Raw genomic sequence first — 24,097 nt, 5'->3', positions numbered from 1 at the left:
TTGTCTAATAAGAGAACAAGATTCCCCGACTAAAGATCCGGCCGAAATGAAAATTCTGACAAGGTGGAGTGATAATATAGCCGAGGGTAAACACAAGACTATCAGTAGTATAGAGAGTATGTACAAGAAAATTCGTAAGGAAATACTAAAGTTACACGAACAACGTAAAGCAGCACAAGTAAGCGAGAAAGAAAATGACTCTACTGAAGAGGTAGAGGACGAGAATCCCACTAGAATAGCGTATGTAGGAAAATCTAGATTTCCAGATCGCCATTTGCGCCTAGAACACAAGTCAGTTTTACATCATCCAGCACCAGAACAAGGTTCTCTGGAACAAGTATTTCAAGCTACCAATCACATTCTGAAATCACGAATCGGTTACAGTGAGTTAAGTACCATGCATGAACAAGAACTAGCCCGATCAGCAGTCCGATGGATTACTGATTCTACCACTTTTCCAGACGAAATAGTGGCACAAATGTTTCTGAAACTGCCTCCAGCCGAGCAACGACTGGTGGGTATGTATATGATCCAGCACCTCATTACTCTGTATGAGGGTCAACATTCTGATCCAGGTCCGTTACACGATGTCCTGAACGAGTTACTCCAGTATAGATGGAAAGGTTTAGGTACCGATTTAATTAGTGTCATCCTAGAACAGCGCCACAAATATAGAACGTTTTTGAATCCGCATTTTGTTCATGTCTCACCTCCAGAAAGTAAACCGTTTTACATAGACAGACAGAATCCGTTACGAGAAGTACACCCAGTTAGGACAACAGATGGTGAAATGCAACGAGTGTTTGTTTACACTCCGATTACAAAGATGGAACTCTTAGAGATGAAGAAATTAATTCCCTGTCATGACAAAGATCCAGCAGGGTTCCACCGAGAATTAAAAGACATGCTCCGTATGGGAGAATACACGTATCCAGATATAATTAAAATGTTAAAAGTCCTGTTGCCCGCAGGGGTATATGAGAAACTCAAGGAAAAAGATTGGGAGGTGGGAGAGAAAAAGATCGATTGGGCAGTTCTAGAAGCCGAAGATAAGATACGAGTACCAGCTACCGGTCTAGGAGAAAAATGTAAAGAATTACCAGAACTGTTAATACAAGTTTTGCCAAGATTATTAGCCACTAAAAAGGAAGACTGGGATGCAATCTCAGCCTGTAAACAGAAACAAGACGAAGACACTAGTGATTTTTATTCTAGATTCGAGAAATGTTTTAGTATCAACAGTGGCCTCAAGACAAGTAGCGAGTCATACCCTCATCTTTTTGTTACTAAATTAGTCGAGAATTCAAGTCCACAAGTTAAGAATCGAGTTTTGAAAGTCGAAAGTACCTGGCAAGCTAATACCCCGTCCCAGATGTTACAGATGCTTCAATACCACCAGAATAGAATCAGAGAAGAACAAGATCATGAAAGGAAACGTATGAAAGACACGAAAATGAAAGTACTGGTTGCACAATCTGTTCCTCAAGACAGTCAGAAGAGGGGTACGAATCAAGCCAGTCATCCTGCAGCTCCCGTTAAAGGGAACTGCAATTATTGTAAACAGCCAGGTCATTATATAAACGAGTGTGCAGTTCTGAAACACAACATAGCTACTGGTAAAACTAAAGAAAGACCACGTCCGCCTAGACAAGAACAAGTTTCACAGACTTCTCAGCCACAGAATGCACAACAGACAGTTCCAGCACCGCAGCCTATTGCTGCAACACAGCATGTTACACAACAGATGTACCAGTATGCACAGTCCGAGTATCCAGAGTATCAGCCATATTCATGAAACAGCCTAGAGAGGGAGGTAGGCTTGCCTCTCATTGAGATACCTGTAGATCAAGAGGTTCCCTATGTTCATAGTCAAGTATTAGGGAAAGACAGAAAGTTTTTGATTGATACAGGGGCAAGTAGGACCACCATCAGTCACGCCGAAGTTCCAGGGGCTCCGCTCTCAGGCTCTAGAAATGTTTCCCTTGGATTTTCAGGAAAGCCTATTATAAACGAGATATCTAAGCCAGTTACTCTAGAAGTAGGTCCATTGTCCCGCACTACTGATCTGTTACTTACGAAGTCATGTCCAGAAAATTTGTTAGGTATTAAAACACTGAAAGAACTAGGTGCAGTTATTTGCTGTTCCCCAGAGGGAATACGATTGTTCCTACGTGACTTCAAGGGTCACTATGTATTACGAGATTTTGATCCGAGATTGTCTAATGTTCCGCAGCATCTATGGGCACAAGGTCCAACTGATGTTGGCTATATGCAAATCACACCCCATCGTGTGACTCTCAAGCCAGGTGTAGTGTTACCACGAATCAGACAGTACAGATTGCCACCTGAGGCTGTAGCAGCCTTATCCACAATTATTGACGAGCTCATGGCTCAAGGAGTAGTTGTAGAAACTGACTCCAATGTATGTAATTCTCCGATCATTCCAGTCATGAAACGTACTGATCCAAATGCACCCCCAGTATATCGATTAGTGATTGACCTTCGAGAGCTTAACAAATGTATTATTCCCCAGTACCCAGTTGTCCCAGATATCTCTTCCCTATTGACAGCCATTGATTCTGAAGCCTCATTTTTTTCAGTCATAGACCTCAAGAACGCATTTTTTAGTGTCCCCATTCATCCAGACAGCCAGTTCCTTTTCGGATTTTGTTTAAATGGAAGGAGCTATATGTTCACACGAGCTCCTCAGGGTTTCACAGAAAGTCCTAGTATTTACAGTCAAGCACTTAAAAGACAACTAGACAATATTCACATGCCAACTGACACTGCCCTGCTCCAGTATGTCGATGATCTACTGATCACAGCCCGTTCTGAACGTGCTTGCGAGCGAGCATCCCTTACAGTCTTGTATTTCCTTGCCGAGATGGGGCACAAGGTGTCCCCTTCTAAGCTTCAATTCTGTGTCCAGCAAGTGATCTACTTAGGCCACTTACTGTCCAAGAGGGGTAGGCAGTTGACACCTGACCGTATCCAGTTAATAGCGAGTCTTCCTCAGCCCAAGACCCAGAAGGAGGTACGTGCTTTTATCGGCCTCACTTCTTACTGCAGACAATGGATTCCTCAGTATGCATTTCTAGCTAAGCCACTGATACAGTTAACGACACAGGAGGCAGCCGTATCGACTGTCCTCCCTTGGACATCTGAACATACACTTAGTTTTAATGAGTTAAAGAAAGCTCTATGCCAAGCTCCAGTTCTAGCAACACCGAACTACAGTAAGCCTTTTACACTTTTTGTCACTGAACGCGAAGGTACAGCATTATCTGTTCTCACACAAGATCAAGCAGGACAATACAAGCCCTGTGCTTATTTTTCGAGCACATTAGTTTCTGTAGCCCAGGCTCTGCCTGCGTGCCTCAAGTCAGTTGCAGCCACAGCACTAGCTATTAGACAAAGTGATTCCATAGTATTAGGACATTCCTTGACAGTACAAGTTCCACACTCCGTGGAAGTTCTTTTAAACCGAACACAGACTCAGCACTTGACAATTACACGTTTAACAGGTTATGAATTGACACTGTTCCAGCCACACATAGAAATCAGACGCTGCAACGTTCTAAATCATGCAACACTGTTACCGTCAGTTAATTCAAATCCTGCCACACACGACTGTGTGGAAGTAGTTAACACTATGACTAAGCCAAGACAAGACTTGACAGATATTCCATTACCAGATCCCGACCTGACACTTTATGTGGATGGTTCATGAATGAGAACAAGTACAGGAGAACTAGTAGCCGCGTATGCAGTGACTACTGACACTGAAGTTATTGAAACACACCGTATTGACACCCTGTCTGCTCAAGCAGCAGAGCTAGTTGCTCTGACTCAAGCCTGCATACATGCTAAAAACCTGAAAGTTAATGTTTACACAGATTCACGTTATGCATTCGGAGTCGTACACGACTTTGGAGTGCTCTGGCAGGAGAGAGGTTTCATGACTTCTCATGGAACCAAGATTCAGCATGGTCTCCTTATCCAAGCTCTGTTAGATGCCATACACTTACCGACATCTATTGCTATCATGAAATGCAAAGCACATACGAAAGTTACTGACACTATTTCTCAAGGTAATGATCTAGCAGATCGCACAGCCAAGCTTACAGCACAGACACCAGACATTCCAGTTAATAAGACACCGACATCCACTCTAGAACAGACTACATGTATGACAGTTAAGGACCCTACTCAAGATGTCATAGATATCCAGTTACATGCTACTCCCGAGGAAATCAAGAAATGGTCCGAACAAGGAGGGGTCCAGACAGATCAGGGATGGGTAACGAAGGGTAAAGCCACATGGTTTCTCCCCGACTCTATGGTTCAAGTCATTATCAATACCGCACATAGTCCAGCACATTTAGGAGAAAAAGCTATGTTAGATAGTATCCAGAACATTTGGTTCAACAAGCATTTACGAGCTGCAGCCAAGCAGAAAGTCCGTACCTGTATGATATGTTGTCAGTTTAATCCAGGTAAAAGTGTCCCGGTGGAACAAGGTGGATTCCAGCCTCCTGACCACCCTTTTGAAGTCCTCCAGATGGATTATATTCAGATGGAGCGATGTCGAGGTTTCAAGTATGTCCTTGTAGTTGTATGCGCTTTGTCCAGATGGACAGAAGCATATCCAGTCCCAGATTACACAGCCGCGACCACTGCCAAGCAGTTGGTTCGTGAATTCTTCCCCCGTTACGGACTCCCTAGAGTCGTATATTCAGACAACGGCCAACCATTCTCATCCGAGCTTATGAAACATATTTCCCTGTTGTTAGGGTACCAGTGGAAGTTCCATTGTGTACGCCATCCAGAAGCAGCCGGTCTCGTAGAGAGACATAATCAGACCCTGAAAATCCGAATTGCAAAAGTATGTAAAGAGAAAGGTGTGGACTGGCTAGTAGCTCTGCCAGTTGCCTTGTTTTATATGCGCATGGTCGCACATTCCAGATCAGGTCTGTCCCCTTATGAGGTCGTGTTCGGCCGCCCCCCTAACATGTGGGGTACACCTAGACCTCGAAGTATTACCGATGTTTCAAGTAATATGCTGACAGATTACCTAGCTTCCTTGATGTCTGCCCTCAACTCTTGTCGTTCACAGGTTGCTGCCGCATTTCCAGACAATACCGAGGTGGCACCGCATGAAATCGTTCCCGGATCCATGGTTCTTGTCCGGAATTTTGATCGTTCAAGTCCGCTGGAGCCTCGCTGGAAGGAACCCCGACAGGTCCTCCTGGCCACCCGTACTGCCGTCAAGCTGGAAGGCAGGAAGGGCTGGGTCCATTTGTCACATGTGAAAAGATTTTTTGGACTGAAACCTGTTTCAAAGAACATTTCCGAGGATCTTAAAGACTGCCAAAGTACTATTCTTAAGGACTGTACCGCAAAAGACATTGCTACGAACCCTTCCCTGTTAGAGAAAACTCCGCAACAGGAGTATAAGCTTAAACTAAGGTCTAGTAAAATAAGTCAGCCAGTTTGATTGTCTAAGTCCTCCCCTAGGTGAAACGGTTAGACCGGTTTCTGACATGTATATAATAGACCCCCACAGAGAGAGAGTTAATGAGAACTCTAGCAGTTGCACTATTATTTTATGTTTTCTGCTATATTTCAGCATTATGATTTCCTGCACCAGTTATGCATTTTATTTGTGTTTTTCAGTTTCTCATGTAAATAAGTCTGCTAATGTTACAGTAGAGCACACGTTTAGTGATCTGCCTCCTCATGAACTTTCTTATCGTCTTGCTATGCGTAATAACTCCTTTATCCGCATGTTACATTATTCACACCAGACCAGCAATGCCACAAATTGTTGGGTGTGTGGTCGACTCCCCCCTTTCCAGACACCGAAGGGAGTTCTGCCACTTTTTCCTTATCCATTTTCACATAATGGTTCGCGTGGAGCATGGTCCACGTTAACGTCATCCTCAACAGATATGTCCTTTCTGAACAGCACATGTTTCCCAGACAAGCAAGGTCTTCCCCACAGAACAGGGTTAGATCTAGAGAATGAAGTTTATAATCTAGGTAATTATTCTTCGAATTTCATGGTCCTGAATGTTCAGTCTGATTCTACTCCAGACTTACCTGCTATTTCAGTACTACCAGTCAAAGGTGAATTATGTGTCCGAAATAATGGTTCCGTACATGTAGGCCATAGTGATTGTACTACTATTGTCAAGTATAGTGACAGTAGGAAATCTATTTTCAAAGCTTCACGTCATTCTTATTTTGTTTGTGGTCAGATCGCATATGTTCGTCTGCCCCTCGATTGGGAGGGAACATGTTACATTGCCTTCCTACTGCCACCAGTTTTCCTAGCCCCACCTGACTATCATAGGAATTCCCACCTAGTACATACTAGACACAAGAGAAATCTCCCGATTGTCGATTATACTGAAACTGCTCTAGAACAATACATAGATATCAATAAAGGTGTCTTCCCCTACTTAGGTACTGTTGTAAATAGTAAACTGATACGTAGATTAACCAGAACACTTGAAGCAGTAGTGATTGAGACTACTTCTGCTCTAGGTAACTTAACCGAAGAACAATCCTTTATGAGAATTGTCGTGCTCCAGAATCGTCTCGTCCTTGACGTCATACTGGCCGATAGGGGCGGGGCATGTAGAGTCATCGGATCTAGTTGCTGCATTTTCATTCCTAATAACGCACCGTCTGTTTATTCAGCTATTACCAGACTCCATAAGATTGCCCATATGTTACACCAAGATCCAGGCACCTGGACATGGTCCGGTTGGTTCTGGAATACAATTTCCGCCTGGGGATGGAAAGTATTGTCATTTCTAGGTATTGCAGTAGCGATCATATTCAGTTGCTGCCTCTGTTTACAATGTGGCCCTGCGATTTGCGGCATTTGTGCTACATCTTGTGTTCCTAGTCCCAAGTCCCGTCCTAAATCCCGTTCCAAGAAAATTCGAGACGAGCAAATGATACTGTATGAAATGATAGATGGTATCATGAATATTGATGTTTCCTGATGGAAACGTAGTGACAAGGAGGGAATGTGGAAAAGTAAATTTTGCCATGTTCTGTGTCCCTACGTGTCCTCCATTTTATGTTATGTGTGCATGATTAAATATGCATATGTATCCCCCATGTTTGATTAAAGACGCAATTACAGTTGTGTCCATCACTAGTATGCCAGTTTCCAGTTCTCGTGAAAGCTACGAGTATCAGGCCTATGTAAAGTTGCGTTGCCACGTTTCTCAGTGTGCACGTTATTTCATTGTAAAGTCCCCGTTTCTAGGCCTCAAAAGGGCCCGGACACCAGATTCAGCTCCTGTCTTCTGAGTCCTCGCTGAGGAGCGATACAGCCCCCACCTGTATCCTCGACCCTTCACTTACTTCCTGCCTCACAGTGCCCGGCTCAGCCTGGCTCTGCCTCTGAGTCTGCCAAGAGTATGTTATGATTCTAGTTATCAGTCCAGCCCTCCTTCTCTGCATTCCTAAGCTACTGAATCGCATCAATAGTTTCCGTCATTGTCTAGCCTTTACGTCTCCATGTAAGAGAAATACTGCATTTAATGGTCATTTAATATTCTTCATCACGCACTACATGTAGAATAATGCATGCTCCAGTCTTAGAGTCCGTTAGCCTTTACCCCGATAACTTTTGGATTCTATCAACATGTTCTCTAAACATCAGATACTAGATACTGTTTAGGTACATGTCGCCCTGACTCTCCAGACTTCAGTCTCTGCTCCTAGCACAGAGTTCATAGCCCCCAGCTTCTCCTAGTAACACGTCATTGTCAGTTTGCGCGCACCATTAGGTTAGAGGTCCCGGCTCCTTAGGTAGCCCCCTCCATGTTTCCGCCCCATTTATGACATATTCTGTTACGTTTGCATCACATGTCTATGTATACGCCTAAACATATGTCACTTCTCTGGGGCCCCTTTTTTCACAATTAAGATAAGGGCAATCTCTAGTGCAAAGCTACAGGAACATACATATGTATGTGTCAATGTATAAAACTAGGAAACCAGGTCAGTGCCTAGGGAAAAATCAAGTGTACCCATAAAACACTCAGACAAGAAAGCGAAGTGAGGGCCTAATGAAAGCTACCAATAAGGAGCAGTTGGCATATTCTCAGCAATTTGCTTACATATCATCATCGCCACCTCTCCTCTGCACCGGAAAGAACAAACACCCGAACAAGTTCAAGAAGAATGTGTGTGTATTGTTTATCTAATAGTATTGTTTTTTTTTTTTTGGAAACCTTTATTGGTATAGACAGGATATACAAAGCTGGGCCTACAACCAAACTGGCCGGCCATAATACGTGAAAGCAGTCAAGAAGTCCAGAATGAAGTTACAGAATCAATCATAGAGGAACGTAAGCATTACAATCTGAAAAAGGGGGGGGGGAGGAGAGAGGATCCAAACGGCCTGCAAACAGGAGCAAAGAAGGTTATTTTTTATAATAGGGCGATAAGGAGCATGACAGGCTCGGCGACAATATAGAAGAATCCGGATTCCCAAATCAAACCATTGGTAACAGAAAGGCTAAAGGGCAGCCATGCAGGAATGTCAGCACTGTATATATCGGTATAAAAACAGGGCCGTGAACACAAGTCAGTGTATAAGTAAGAACAACTTTGCATCCCCACCACCCAGTAGCACATCGGAAATAGAACAAAGGGGCCGGAATAGCGACAACACCAAGACTAACCCGTCATACTGACCTCGGAAGAGAAGGAAAAAGGGAGGGAGGGAGGGGGGGAAAGAGGAAAGAAGAGAGGGAAAGGAAAACACAAACTGAAAGAGAAGAATGCCGCGCCTAAACAAGCGCCCCGTAGAAAGGAACACATAAAAGAGCGATAATATCAACAACGAGGAGGGCATGGAAGTCGCAATGGAAAGCAGCAGAACTACAAAAAGAAGAACAGCGACATTACAGACCCCACCCCAATCATACCACGGGAGGCAAGGACAGACGCGGCACTCCAGTAAAGAGATACAAAAGGGCCATAGAACTGAGGAAAATAAAACATCAAATAAGACCCAACCCACCCATCCCACCCAGCACCCCTGCAGAAGGCTACGGCCTACCCTCCAAACAGCGCGCCTGTCGCCCTAAACCAGAACCCGAAATGTAGTAGAGACAAGAGAAAAGAAGAATATAGAGACAAAAAATGACATAAAAACAAAAGAAATAAATGGGAGGGAGGAGCAAAAGGGCAGAAACAAATACGGTCGGCCACAGCCCTCCACCCAACCATACGATCATATGACATGTGAACCAGAACGACACAATCTCGAGCGCCAAAAAACGTACAGGGGGGTCTCCCACAACACTAGAAATATGAGCAACGTCGCCACAGATCTGTACATCAATAAACCACCGGGAGCCGTGCATCTCACCCCAGTCCCTTCCTAACTACAATTACCATCCACCACAGGACAGTGTGAAGTAAGCAACACGATGCGAGGCAAGCATACAATTGAAAAAGAGTACGAACAAAACGTAGGCCAGGGAGGGCAATCAATAAGCAAGTGGGCAAAAATTCAAATAGGCAGTTCAAATGTCTCAGCAATAGCAACAGGGGCAATAATAGACAGGAGTTCAGTCTCGCCGTTAGGAAAAGCGGGGGTTTCCCTGCAAAATAGAAACACGACCTCATCAAGGCAAAAACAGGCAGCGGTCCACCATTGTCCTCAGGCATCCGGGGAGGATCGGATCCCCGCACGACATCCAAGTCTCCAAACTCCAAACATCGAAGAGCAGGAGGTTCCAAATCCACCGGCCAGCCAACCCGTTGATGGATAGCGACAGTAAAACTCGTAGCGACCGGGGGAGGCGAGGCAGTGGCGGCACTGAGACAAGAGGGACCATGAAGGAGCGTTCACCCAAGATGGCGGTGGAACGAATCGAGTCTCCCGGAGCACCGGGGGCCAGGGCCGCGCGTAAGGATCGTAAGGCATCAAGAACGTCTCCAATCGTAGGCTCACGCACACACGTCCAGGCCCCCGTGCAGTCCAGCAACCCAAGTCCGTCATCACGAGGAGACCCACAGCACAGGTCGTCGGCAGCCATTTTGTGAATTCAGCCTCCTCACCACCCTCCGCGATTCTCGGAACAGTTCACAAATGCGGGCCTTTACAGATTTCCGGGGGGTCCCAGCAATGGCAGCCTCGGTGAAAAAAGGAGATTCGCCCAAGGCGGGGGGCCGTCTGCAGTATCGCTGGCGCTCCTCTCAAACAGAGTCCGAGGACGAGGGTCCAGGGTCGATGGACGGAGCAGCGGCGGGGGGACCCCTTCACACGATCAGTCCACGGAGCATCGCGCCCCGCACCAGCCTCACGGCCGTCAAGGCGGGCCCGGATCAGGGTCACCGGGATGTTCTCACAACGGCTCTCACCAATGGCGCAGTCTCTCGGCCGGGGCCGACGGTCACCACAACGCCAGGCCGGATCCGATAGGCGAGGCCCCGGTCTCAACACCACGAAGGCCCAGGTCCCTTCGGGGGGCACAACTTCGGAACCGCAGCACGCCGGAGTCTCCAGGCCAAACGGTGAGTAAGAGCGAAACGTTGCGTAGCTATTTCTTCGGAATTGTGTCATCTCTGGGCAGGATATACAACAGGATATGCGAGTCAGGCCAGAGGGCTGACGGAGCCGAGCTACAAGGCGACCATTACGCTCGCGAGCTTGGCTCCTCCCCCTATTTTTTAATAAAACAAACCTCGATCAACCCTCTGAGGTCCCCTTAGAGGGAGAAGCTTCATCCTCACAAGAAAAGATATATAAAAAATTAGTAGCATAGGGCTTCTTGCAATTAGCCTTTAATAATAAAAGCACTCATGATTAGAAAAACATACCATGTATTAGACCATTTTAAATAGAACGGCTGGCCTGACATCAAGCCTACAAGGTCTCTGTCCCTTCCGAAGCAATACCTGGGAAGCTCAATTTAAATCCAACTCCCAGATAATTGCTGTAATGCAAAAAGAAGTTCAGATAGTTACACCATGCAACCCTCAGAACCGAAATGGAATTTCTGTATTAAAGGTATTTGTATAGCGTAGACCAAGCCATGGATTTAACTGCAATCCACGCAATTACAACATACAGAGAAATAACGATTTCTACATTAACAGAGACTATAGCCAAAGCACGAGATACATAACCATACTACTGTATTCACAAGCAGAGCCCTGCAGAAACAGTGCCCTGCAGTAACAGCACTGGTTCTCGATGCCATGCCACTCATGATACATGAGCTCCCAAAAATGAAAGGTCTCAAGCTTGGAAACCCCAGTTAATGACCAACATCTGAGCTAAACTGTTACCATATAACACAAACAGAAAGTGATGAAATGGAAGAATTTCACCTAACTGCATAGAAAAGTGTTGCAGACTATCGAGGTGCTGGATAGGAGCACAGAACTAAAACGCAGTGCCTGCGATTAGTCAATTAGCACAAAAAAGTAAAAAGTAAGGTATCCTTTTGAATTATGTGCTGATTGAAAGTAATTTGAAGGTTGTTTTTCCACACTTGTAGACATTGTTTTTTGAGTCGAGAAACATTTGCATTAATACCAGTTAACACAGAGTTGAGGGAGAAATGAGAAATGGGGTGTGAAGGGGAAGTTCACAAAAGAGAAATATGAAACACAAGGGTCCTTGGGGAGGGGGGGGCACACAGAGAGCATAAGAGAACTGGAAAACACATCACCTCTTACGGAGTGCTTGAGAAAAAAGAAAAAAAGTTATTCCCTAAAAGTGAGCCGTGGAAGGATTGAAGTCAGACAAACAGGAAGATGGTAAAGAGGAGGAAGGGGGAAAAAGACACACGACAGGCAGGCTGAAACAAGGAAAAACTTTAACTAGAAAGCAAGCAAACATGAGTGACAGTAAAACCAACCAATAGTAAGCAATGGTCAGCTGCAAGCCCCTATATGTTCTTGTTAAGTCCACAGTATGTCTTTCGCAGCCAGACAGCTTGTGGAGTTATATAGTGTTCGTAGATGGTTAGAGAGGATCATACATGAGTAGGACTAACACCACATGCCACCAGATAAACCACAATATCACAAACCATAGAGTCAAAAATGCAAGAAAAGGTAAATGGCCAACAAGGGAATCCTTTACAATAGGATTTAAATATTTGAAGCTAATTATAAAGTCATGAGCAATGACATGCACATTAGATCTAGCATTGGGACAGTAACAAGAAGACGGCAACAAGATGCCATCTTCAAGCAAGGCTGTGACCTAGTTTCCCTTTCAGTTTATCCACAGAGCTGAATCTTTCTGATTCAATTTTATATTGAACCGCAGACAAACAGGTGGCGTACTGCTTTATATACAACATAACTTTTGACCTAGCTCTCCTGAGGGGACTGAAACCTTTTATTAGGGGCCTATTCAAATTAACCTTAGCAAAAATGGTCCTGAGTATAATCTCTCGAAATTTATTACAATTAGGGACCCAAACTCTGGCAGTAGTAGTTTCATTTCTTCATCAATAAACAACCGTGGGATTGACTTCCACAATGCACAATGGTCCGACTTTATATTACGAGTGGACTTGAACATTGATCTATGGTCGATGCATAAATTGAAATGTATTGTGGACGAACCTGTTTAATGCATGAATGTTTTGCTGAATACGCACCCCATGTTTATTAAAATATTTTTCTCACTACAAATTTTAAATCTCAATATGTACGACTGTCTTCAATTGGTTGTCTTACATAATGTCAATGCTTGGGACATTATAGTTGGCAGCAAATATTTAAAACCTATTGTAAATGATCCCCTTGTCAGCCATTTACCATTTCCTGATTTATACCCAAGCTCACATGGGACTATTGGGTGCCCTTTTCCTTCTAAGCCTAAAACGACTGTCCCAAAATGTTAATCATTTTCTGTCACATCCAAACAGAATAATTGAGGGGGGAAAAAAGTATTTAAAAACAGGTTGATAGCAATAGGTGATTTTCACACAATATGTAAAACTATGACAAAGATCCCTTTTTGGGCTTACTTATTGAATTACTCTTTGTACCCGTGTGTGTTTGGTGGACTATCTATTGAAGCAGCTGAGAAATATTTGCTATTACTTGTGTGACAATAGGAATAACTTGTAACATTCTCAATTTAAACTGTAATGTAACTTTAACAAACACCAAGAAACAGACTGAGCGTTCTTAAGATCGAATATATCAAAAGTGAATGGTTAAAACAATAAACAGTAAGGACATGCATGCACCAGCTAACTGCCACACATGTTCTGAGACAACAAAATAGAACATGCAAGGCACATCCTTTGTATTTCTGTCAAGTAACATAACTGAAGACTTGCAAAAAATGTAGCTCACCTCTTCTTCCTAAAGCACAAGCAAGTTCACTGCCCAGGAAACCACCGCCAATTATCGTCACAGACTTCACTTCTTTGGTTATCTTTTCCAGAGCAATAAAATCGTTTACCTTTAACAAATTGAAACATTATTTTAGGGGGGTTCAGAACATGGTTGGTAAACAATTACAATGACTGCCTTTCAGACTTATGCAGAACACCACCAACAAAGAATTTATAGGCAGATGTGCACAATCAAAGAGTACACAATAAACACCAGTCCTGCTTCAGAACAAAAACATAATTTTTGGCAATAACTGGCAGTGTTGGTCACTGAAACCACGATCAACTAGTAAGCTCCCAATATAAAGGTGCATACTCACCTCTATAAAAATGTGATCGAACTGTTCACGTTTATTTAAATAAAGTATCAATTTCAGTTCATAGGCCAGCAGATATCAGGGCTGGACCATCCTCAAATCAAACTCATCATGCGCCTCTACACCACGATGAAAGATAAGGCCCCGATCTGTGCCTCTTCGGTCCAGTCTGCTTGGACCGCTGATCTGCGGTCTCTTATCAGGGACGAGCAGTGGTGGCACTATTGCTGCTCCCAATCCAGAGCCCACTCCCTAAACTACAGACTTCAGTTGATCCATTTTAAATACTTACATAGGATCTATCGTACACCAGCCTATTTGCACAAAATGAGACTGGCAGACAATTCAAACTCTCTGCGATGTGTCTACTGCCACTTTCTTGCATTTGGCCTGGGAGTGTCCAGCAGTTGTACTTTTCTGTATTCGACACTATCACCTTAATTACGGATCACGTGCCCCAGAGTTCACTGTTGATAGCCTTATTAGGCTATGTGAAGGATATCCCTTTCAAAATACGCAATTTTATTGCTATTGCTATTGCTGTCCAAGCATAGGGTTGAGGCAAGTTTCCCGGGCCTCGTCTCAAGCAATAACTGGGTGATGCGGCCTACTGTCCGGAACAACTGGAGGTCTATTGAACCTCATGCCTGAGAGATGGAGACCAAAAGACATTTGGCCCTGCTGGTGGTCTACCTGGCGACGCAGCACAACCAGTATCACACTGGTATCTGGAACGCTCAGAGAATAGAGCGCCCACGACAACTCCGCTTGCTCCGCAGTGGTCTGTGGCCCGGACTGCTGAGCTGAACCCCGACTGCAATCATGGATTGCATCTGTGATTCCTCACACTTCTTTCTACTCTACTATAGGGCACAATGTGGTGTGTGAGTGGTGTGGCTCACTGGTTAGAGGCGGCAGACCCGGAAGCAGAAGTCGGCCTGGGACCAGGGTTCGATTCCCGACGCGGCAGGGTCGTGGACCAGGGTCAACGTACTCGATAATTCTCGCCTCGGTGCCTACTCTAACCAGAGGTCCCACTCGGCAACTCTGGGCATTAGCTTGCCTAATCTCCACAACGGCCCCATAAACGCCGGGGATGCCTGGCACCACCTTGGGGATTCCCAGCAGGGACCATCCCACAGGAAAGCCAGGACGGGTTCCCCAGCGGTATACAGCGCCAGGACGCCGGCTGGCAACAGTGCGCTTTACAAGTATACACATTACATTACATTACATTACAATGGTAACAAAGCACTGCAGAATGTGGAAATGCATACTCGGCAATCAGACTGTACCCTTATGGCTTATGCTGTTTGATGTCATCTCGTATATGCCTAATGGTTGACCCTGTTCTTCCCTTAGTTCTTTAGTACTCTGTGTAATGTTATTATCAACAAAAAAACAATAATATACATATATATATTTTCTTTTAATTAAAAGAAGCGTCTTACTGGGAACCAGACCTTAAAGTCCAACTTTATGCAGATGATCTTTTGGTGTTAAATCAAGATTCTATGTCAGGATCCGAGGCTCAGATAATGTGAATATCTTCCATGTATTTTCGCTCATCAGCCTTAAACAAAATTTTTAGTAAAAAGACTACACATGCTATGACTCTTTCCAATGATCAACAACCAGAGCCAGTCCCATATAAACAGCATCAAGGAACAGCACTTCCTCTTTCTGCACTGCTCAGCAGCCACATAAGTGCTTTTCCTTATTATGGTTTATAGGCATATCAGCGGTAGTGCGGCTTTTTGCTGCTATTGACTGTTATTACATGTTATTTGTATTGATTTGTGTCTTGCGTGCACGGTGCCATCTTCGTGGTTGTGCCGATCGGCTTTGTGGGGGATGAAGCCTGCGGCTTACTACGGGGGCAGAGAAACAGGTTCACGTTAGGGTGGCAGCTGCTGTAGTCGCGCAGTCTTTAGCACGCTGACTCTCCTGAAGACGCGTACCTCCTTGCATACTTCACAATCCTCAGCGTGCATGTAACGGTTTCCCTTCAGTGTAGCGGACTGTCACTTTTGGAGCACGCCGGAGGCAGCCAGATGTTCCTGTTATTTCTCCTGCTCCAGTATAGCGGTTCACCCGCGGAGCATTCCCTCGTTATTAGGCCTGTGTGTCTCAGCGCCGAACATCATAGCTTTGCCACATACAAATTGTTTCTGGGCTTGATACCCGTTTCCCTGTACAGTTCTAAGCCTGTCTGGAGCTTCTGTATACCACTGACCTCTAATTTCATCTGAGCATTAAGGCAGGAAAAGTTTGAAGCATGGTGGGAGTCAGTGGAGGAGCATTCCTTACTCCCCATCTATGTAGAATTGGTGGATGCTACTGATGCATCATTGGAGAGGGCGGTCTCCTCGACTCTAGAACGCTTGAGCCGACGCATAGTCTACCTCACAGTCAGGTGCAATGTGGTACCCTCATCAGAGGAAGGTTAGAGGGAACCCCCTACTGGCGCAAAGGGGACCAGTAAGGGCAAGGGCAAGGCCAAGCCACAAACCACCACTCGTACGAACACTACCTCATCCAATGCCTTTGAGAGGCTGCACCAGACCTTTCTTAAAACGGCGGCTAGACAGTCAGAGGGTGGATGACAATGCTGGGGATGATACAGACAACCCTGATGGGGACTCAGATGACGAACCAGGTCCGAGCAGACCCTGGTGACCAGAAGGTTGTACCAAGAAACCTGGATGGGTGTTCCCCATAACCAAGACTCCACAGATATATCGGGTATGCTCAACCGGAAGGATATATATCATCCCCGCTCTGCTGATTGGATACCAGCGCCCAATGTGGCACGCTTTGTGGCCAGACGTTTCAGAAAACCTATGGGCCAGGAGGTCCGAGGTCACCTGAAAGCAGAGTGCCCTGACTGTCCCTGGTGAATAAAGTGGCAAGTACCCCAAAGATTGATGTCAAAATGGCGACATGCATCACAAACTACTCCTTTCAATGAATCCACACAGATACCAGCGTAGGATTTACTGTACCATGTACCCAGAGGGCACCTCAGAGGTGTCCCCTGAAAACCTATTAACCCTGGTGTGGTCTCTGATCGGCTGTAGACAGCCAGCCACCACCAGGCATGTTTCGGGACCCCTGGGTAGAGAGCCCCTGCTCTCTGGGACCAGAAACAATGCACATACTGGGCAGAGGTGTCACGCTTCCTCCCCTAGGATGGGCTAGTGCTCGAAGAGTGAAGCTTCAAAGGTCTGCCACCTTTGTAATGCGACCCCCAGCCTGTGCTGCTAGCAGCAGATGGCAGCCTCTGGTTTACATGCCCACTTTGGGCAGGAAAACTGGCAAGAAAAACGAAGATTAGGAGGTGTGCCGATCTCTGCCAACCCCACCCCTACGGTGGGGGAAGCGAGGTGAAGCACATCTTTCAGTCCCAGTCCTCTTGAAGATGGGGAGACCCCTCCAATCAGTGCTAGGTCTATGCCCCCTCCCACACGAGGGCGGCCTAATAGAGGCTGTAGTCACCCCAGGTAAGGTGCCCATTGGCCCTACCTACTAATCCACTAAAACGCCTCCTAAATTTAGTATTTAGGTGGCTCCCTCAGACCTAGAAAGTAGATCTGCGATGACCCAAGAAAAAAGAAGCAGATCCTGCAGAGAAGACTGAAGACAACGACTGCCTCGGCCCCAGCCCGAACGGCCTGTACCAGCTTCTACGAATCTTCGACCAGTCGCGCAGCCATGGACCTCTGAAAACCGCGAGAAGACGACTGCCTTAAAAAAAAAATATCACATTTCCTGTGGACAGCGGATCTGTCCAAGAAGAAGGAAGCTCCAAGGACTTCGGATCCGCATCTCCTGCCCACTCTGCACCAGACGCCCAAGGCCTGAATCGGAGTGCAGTGAAGTCTCCCCAGCAATGTTGATTTCATGCCTATCACAGGCTTGGCTTCTCTGGTTGTAAACCTGCTTTGAACTAGCATATTATGAGCCTCCGGTCCGGATATACAATTTAACATTTCCTAGCTCTCGTGAAGGAAAGTTTCAATTCTATTAAGGATGCGGAGGCGAGGATTATCCCTCCAAATTCGGATGATGTTTTCTTACCATTCAATCATATGCTGAAGTCTTCAAGTTGAAACTCTGTCCATCACCACCCCTTGTTGTTAAATATTTTGTCCACCCTAAGCGTGGAAGGGTATACTCAGATGTGAGTCCCTTGCTCATTGCACCATCAGGATTCAAGCAAGCCGGGCCGACGACGGCTGAAATGCCAGAAACCGGTCCCCGGAAGCTTGTTTCCTTCCCAGTGTAAGAATTGGCTTGGTAGTTTGGTTTGCCCTGTTCCCATCATGCACTGGGACAGGAACAGACTAATTTGCATATAGCCAGGTTCTGAACTGGGATGGTGCAGTGAGCTAAAAAATGGTGTTGGATCTAGCCCTGATCTCTTGACTGGGTGAGAGTATTCTGCTTCATTCAGAAACTCTGTCCATCACCACCCCTTGTTGTTAAATATTTTGTCCACCCTAAGAGTGGAAGGGTATACCCAGATGTGACTCCCTTGCTCATTGCACCATCAGGATTCAAGCAAGCCGGGCCGACGACGGCTGAAATGCCAGAAACCGGTCCCCGGAAGCTTGTTTCCTTCCCAGTGTAAGAATTGGCTTGGTAGTTTGGTTTGCCCTGTTCCCATCATGCACTGGGACAGGAACAGACTAATTTGCATATAGCCAGGTTCTGAACTGGGATGGTGCAGTGAGCTAAAAAACGATGTTGGATCTAGCCCTGCTCTCTTGACTGGGTGAGAGTATTCTGCTTCATTCAGAAACTCTGTCCATCACCACCCCTTGTTAAATATTTTGTCCACCCTAAGCGTGGAAGGGTATACTCAGATGTGAGTCCCTTGCTCATTGCACCATCAGGATTCAAGCAAGCCGGGCCGACGACGGCTGAAATGCCAGAAACCGGTCCCCGGAAGCTTGTTTCCTTCCCAGTGTAAGAATTGGCTTGGTAGTTTGGTTTGCCCTGTTCCCATCATGCACTGGGACAGAAACAGACTAATTTGCATATAGCCAGGTTCTGAACTGGGATGGTGCAGTGAGCTAAAAAACGGTGTTGGATCTAGCCCTGATCTCTTGACTGGGTGAGAGTATTCTGCTTCATTCAGAAACTCTGTCCATCACCACCCCTTGTTGTTAAAGAAGTCTTCAAGTTGGATAAGCATAATGGGTTCAAGGATGTTTGAAAGTTAACTGTCAACACAAGTGACTAATATCAACGTGAACTGTTTAGATGCTTGTAAATGGAGGGACTGATTATTGTTCTCAGTATTGATGCCGGGTGGATAACGTTCTGTAGTAGGGAATCTCTGTGTATAGTCATAATCTAGTGAATAGTCCCGCCCATGTGCGTGGACCCCGGAGCAATCAAAAATAATCTATTAAGCGGTCTTCCTTGCAGTCCTGCATAGACACTTAAGAGAACATTAAAGACAACGATGCAGCCTCTACCTACAAGGCTACACTGTCCAGTACTTCAACTAGAAATGCCAAGGATATAACACCAATAACACATTTAACACAATCTGTCAAGTTTCACCCATAGAGAAACTTTTCTCCCCTCACCAAATCCTTGGAATGTTAGAGAGGAAGGTAAGGACAGACAAGCCTCCATAGGTTGCCATTATGTGTCTGGAAAAGGGATACCATGCCTTTAAGGAACTCTCTGGAGACCCTCGGTATCCCAGCATGCTCAGCCCCTTCCTTTTACTTTCAGTTCTTTTTGAAGGTGCATAAAGCAAGGCCTGTAGCATACATCACAGTACCATTTTCTCCACCGGGGAGGAGGGCGGGCGCTTATGACTATAACAGAGATACCCCTATTAAAAAGAACTGGAGTTACAGGTAAGAAACTACTCCTTCTGTAGTAGGGGATCTCTTTGTACAGTCATAATCTAGTGAATAGAATGGCAAGCCCATCCAAAAACAACCCGGCGGTGGAGAAATATAGACAACACCACTATTGTGATACAATATTGACATTGATGATACTGACTCTCTCCTGAGGCACAGCCGGGAGATCTAGCTCGCTAACTCCTAATTGCTTTTAAACTTCACTGTTTTCGCATTTTATCTGCACTCTTCCCTACCTTTGGGCATTTACTCTTAGCATCTTTGACCAACAAACCCCGCGCTGCGGATTCAAGCGCTGCAGCGGGTAGATCACAATTTCGGCGCCATTTCGCGCCGGCCCCTTTGACACGCCCACTATCAAGAGGCCACGCCCATTCCGCCTCAGTCTTTACAAAAAGTCGCACTGAGTACGAGTCGCGCTTTACGATATTGACATTGATGATACTGACTCTCTCCTGAGGCACAGCCGGGAGATCTAGCTCGCCAACTCCTAATTGCTTTTAAACTTCACTGTTTTCGCATTTTATCTGCACTCTTCCCTTACCTTTGGGCATTTACTCTTAGTATCTTTGACCAACAAACCCCGCGCTGCGGATTCAAGCGCTGCAGCGGGTAGATCACAATTTCGGCGCCATCTGGCGCCGGCCCCTTTCACACGCCCACTATCGAGAGGCCACACCCTCCACTCCCTACATTAATGTGTGCCTCCCGGACGCGCAGCGGACGAGCGCAGCGGGCGAGCCGGCGGCGTGCCTTCGGCAAGCCAGTCTGCGCCCGTCCGCGCCTGGACCGGGCCTAGGGCCCCAACCCCTGATGTAACGGACCCGGATATTAAGCGAGCCTACTCCCAACAAGCCGTATTAAACCTGCGACCCTCCGTTAAATGCTCAGGTATACCTTTTAATTTTTGCAAAAACTATTACCTTCCTAAAATTTGTGCAAACTGTGATTTTAAAACTTTCTCCGTACCCGACCCCAACATTACCTACCCTTTATCTCACATTAAAAATCAAAAAGCGTCTCACAAACTAGCCGCTCTTATTAACGCTAGATCGTTATGCAGACATAAAGAAGAAATTGCCGATTTGATAACTTCCCGAAATCTTGATTTGCTCTTCATTACCGAGACATGGACCAATCCCTCATCAGAGCCTGACCTTCTAGTTGCGGTCCCAGAAGGTTATAATATTCTTAAGCAGGATAGGGTTCGAAAAACTGGTGGTGGAATTGCTGTAATATATCGCAGCCATCTTAAAACCACCATAACACCAGTCCCCCTCACCACCTGTGAAGCATTACATTTCTCCATTGTACCCACTCCTTCCCAACGTCTTAAGGGCATCTTGCTCTATCGTCCTCCAGGAACTAGAACTGAATTTCTATCTTCCTTTATGGACATACTTGAATCTTTTGCTACCGATAACACAACTACCATCTTAGGCGATTTTAATTTTGCTTTAGAAAACTTGGAAGATAAAGACACTAGCAGACTCCTATCCGACTTAGAATCCTTGAGTCTGATGCAACTGGTTTCTTGCAGTACACATGAGGCCGGTCACACACTGGATGGCCTGTTCACCAATGACAAAAACATTAAAATACAAGATATCTTACAATTAGCTTGGACCGATCATCATGCCGTGACATTCGAAATCTTATTAAACTCTCCCATACATACAAATACCACTATCTAATCTGGTATTTTTAAATCATGGAAAGATCTTGATAATAAACTATTTGCTGAAACCCTGCTATCCACTCAATCAGTAACATCTAAGGATGCCAACACTGCTGCTAAAGAATATACCCACTGGCTCACTACAGCCCTAAATAAATCAGTCCCTATAAAATCTATTTCCAAAAACCGTACCCTTCCCTCAGCTCCCTGGTTTACCAACGCCCTCAGACTTCAAAAACAGAAATGTCAAAATCAAGAACGACATTGGAGAAAGGCCTATACCAGCGAGGATAAACTGCTCTATAAAAACGAAATTACAATATACAAAAAAATGATTTTGCAAGAAAAGCGTACATCCTACTCTAATCGAGCAAGCTAAACATTCTAATAAACAACTGTATCAGGTTGTAACCAAACTTTCAAAGCTACCTCCTCAATCATTGCCTATTCCCTCTCAATTGTTCTGCAATGATCTTGCGAGTCTGTTTCACGACAAAGTTAACAACATTTATACCAATTTCTCCAATGAGAAAAAAAGATTATTCTTGCTCCTCAAAACATTTCTATAAAACCTACCCAGCCCATTTTTGACCAGTTTTCAGCCACCAATATAGACGAGGTTTCCAGGATCATGACTACCATCAAATCAGGCTCTGCCTACGATCCTTGTCCTCCTCCAATTTTGCTCTCAACAGCTGATATAGTAGCTCCCCAACTCACAGAAATCTTTATTTTAATGTTTTCCACAGGGGTCTATCCTGCCATTTGGAAAGATACCCTACTCAAACCCCTTTTAAAAAAATCTCACTTGGACGCTGAAGACCCCAACAATTATAGGCCTATTGCCAGCTTGCCCTATCCAGCAAAATTAGCAGAAAAGCTGATGAATATACAACTATCACAGTACATTGAAGATCACCTCTTATTAGATGACACCCAGTTTGGCTTTCGTAAACCCCACAGCACCGAGACAGCACTTATCAAAGCCACAGACGAGATAAGAACAATCTTAGATCAACGCGGGACGGCAATACTTATCCTGCTCGATCTGTCTGCGGCTTTTGACACGGTCGATCATAACATCTTGATCGACCGTGTCAACGCTATAGGTGTTCGGAACAAGACCAAAGATCTTCTCACCACCTTTCTCTCCAACCGCACACAAATGGTGCAATTGGGTAACTTCAGCTCCGCCCAGATGACACTTCCTTGTGGCGTCCCCCAAGGCTCATCCCTAAGTCCTACGCTATTTAATGTCTACGTGACAGATCTAGCCAGGGTTATCAAGGACTTTGGGATGAGCCTAACATCTTACGCAGATGATACCCAATTGATATTAGCAATAAAAAATAACGGAGATGAAATCGCGGCTAATTTTCAACAAGGTATGGTGACCATCAGTAACTGGATGACGACCAACTGTCTCAAGTTAAATTCCAACAAGACGGAGGTAATGATCTTTGGAAATCTGTCCCCTAACTGGCCAGGAGCATGGTGGCCTGACGAACTAGGCTCACCGCCCATACCAACTACTAAAGTAAAAAACCAGGGGGTACTGTTAGATGATAAATTAACATTTGCTGCTCACGCAAACTCCATTGTCTCAACTGCCTTTTACAAACTCAAATCCATCAAAAAGATTCTTCCTTTTCTACCTCCTGACTCAGGTAAAACATTGGTTACGGCTTTTATGTCAACCCTAGACTACTGTAATGGACTCTTCATCAATGCTCAACAGAAAGTCATTCGCAAACTTCAGTCTGTACAAAATGCAGCTGCACGAATGCTCTCTGGGACCCCAAAATTTAAATCCATTACCCAAGTGATCAAAAATTACCACTGGCTGGCGGTAAACAACCTAATCAAATTCAAGGCACTTTGTATAGCCTACAAAGCCTCTCGTAAATTAAGGACCCGCTTTCTTATCAACTCTTTAGCATTTTATGCCCCTAATAGAACATTGCGCTCTATGAATGCCCTGTTGATGAATATGCCCCGAACTAAAACAGCCTCATGGGGTGACCGCCGTTTCACTGTTGCCACATCTAAACTGTGGAACTCACTTGATATGGACATTAGATCTTGTCCCACCCTTACTCTCTTTAGAAGGAAAATAAAGACCTGGCTTTTTAACCAATAAATCTTCGTCATCTCTCTCTCTGATCTGTCTTTATCTAGCGCCGAGACGCCTTTGGGTATTTGCCTGCGCTTAACAAATCTCCTAAATAAATAAATATTGTGCGAACAAATTCCGCAGCGAAGCCTGCCCAACCTGAGCATCTGCTCTGGCATCCGAGTCCAGACAGTAGTGCTTAGCAAAGGTGTGGACCGACTTCCAAGTGGCCGCCCTGCAGATCTCGGGGAACATTTCGAAGCAAAGCTGTTGTAGCTGCTTTGCCCCTGGTAGAACGAGCCTTAGGCTTACCCCCTAAGGTCTTATTCGCTTTCTGATAACAGAGCTGGATACATGACACAATCCACCTAGAGATGGACTGTTTCGAAGTAGCCAGACCAGTCCTAACCGACCCATAGTTGACAAACAGCTGGTCAGATCTACGAATATCCTTGGTCTTATCCAGATAGAATTTCAACACCCTTCTGACATCCAGGGAATTAAGAGACCGTTCCGCTGGAGTGGAAGGATTCTGGAAAAATGTTGGTAAAGTTATAGTCTGATTAACATGAAAATCAGAAATCACCTTAGGAAGGAACTTAGGGTGAGTACGCATAACAACCTCAGCAGAATGAAAATTAAGGACAGACTGAGCTCGATGCAGAAGGTATGGAAGGATAACATCCTCCTTGCAG

General features: G+C 45.2%; 1 protein-coding gene across 2 annotated transcripts in view; it reads right to left on the bottom strand.

Moving 5' to 3' along the window:
- Positions 1-24,097, bottom strand: part of AIFM1 (apoptosis inducing factor mitochondria associated 1) — a 216,433-nt gene that overhangs the window by 80,420 nt on the left and 111,916 nt on the right. For both annotated transcript variants that reach the window (XM_078688364.1, XM_078688363.1), the window contains exon 11: positions 13,366-13,474. In XM_078688364.1, coding sequence (XP_078544490.1) covers positions 13,366-13,474 — 109 coding nt within the window. The remainder of the gene's footprint in view (positions 1-13,365; positions 13,475-24,097) is intronic.

Source organism: Lissotriton helveticus, chromosome 4_1, assembly GCF_964261635.1.
Source record: "Lissotriton helveticus chromosome 4_1, aLisHel1.1, whole genome shotgun sequence".
Taxonomy (NCBI): domain Eukaryota; kingdom Metazoa; phylum Chordata; class Amphibia; order Caudata; family Salamandridae; genus Lissotriton; species Lissotriton helveticus.
Note: the sequence above shows the minus strand (reverse complement) of the source record. Positions and strands in the feature narration are given on the sequence as shown.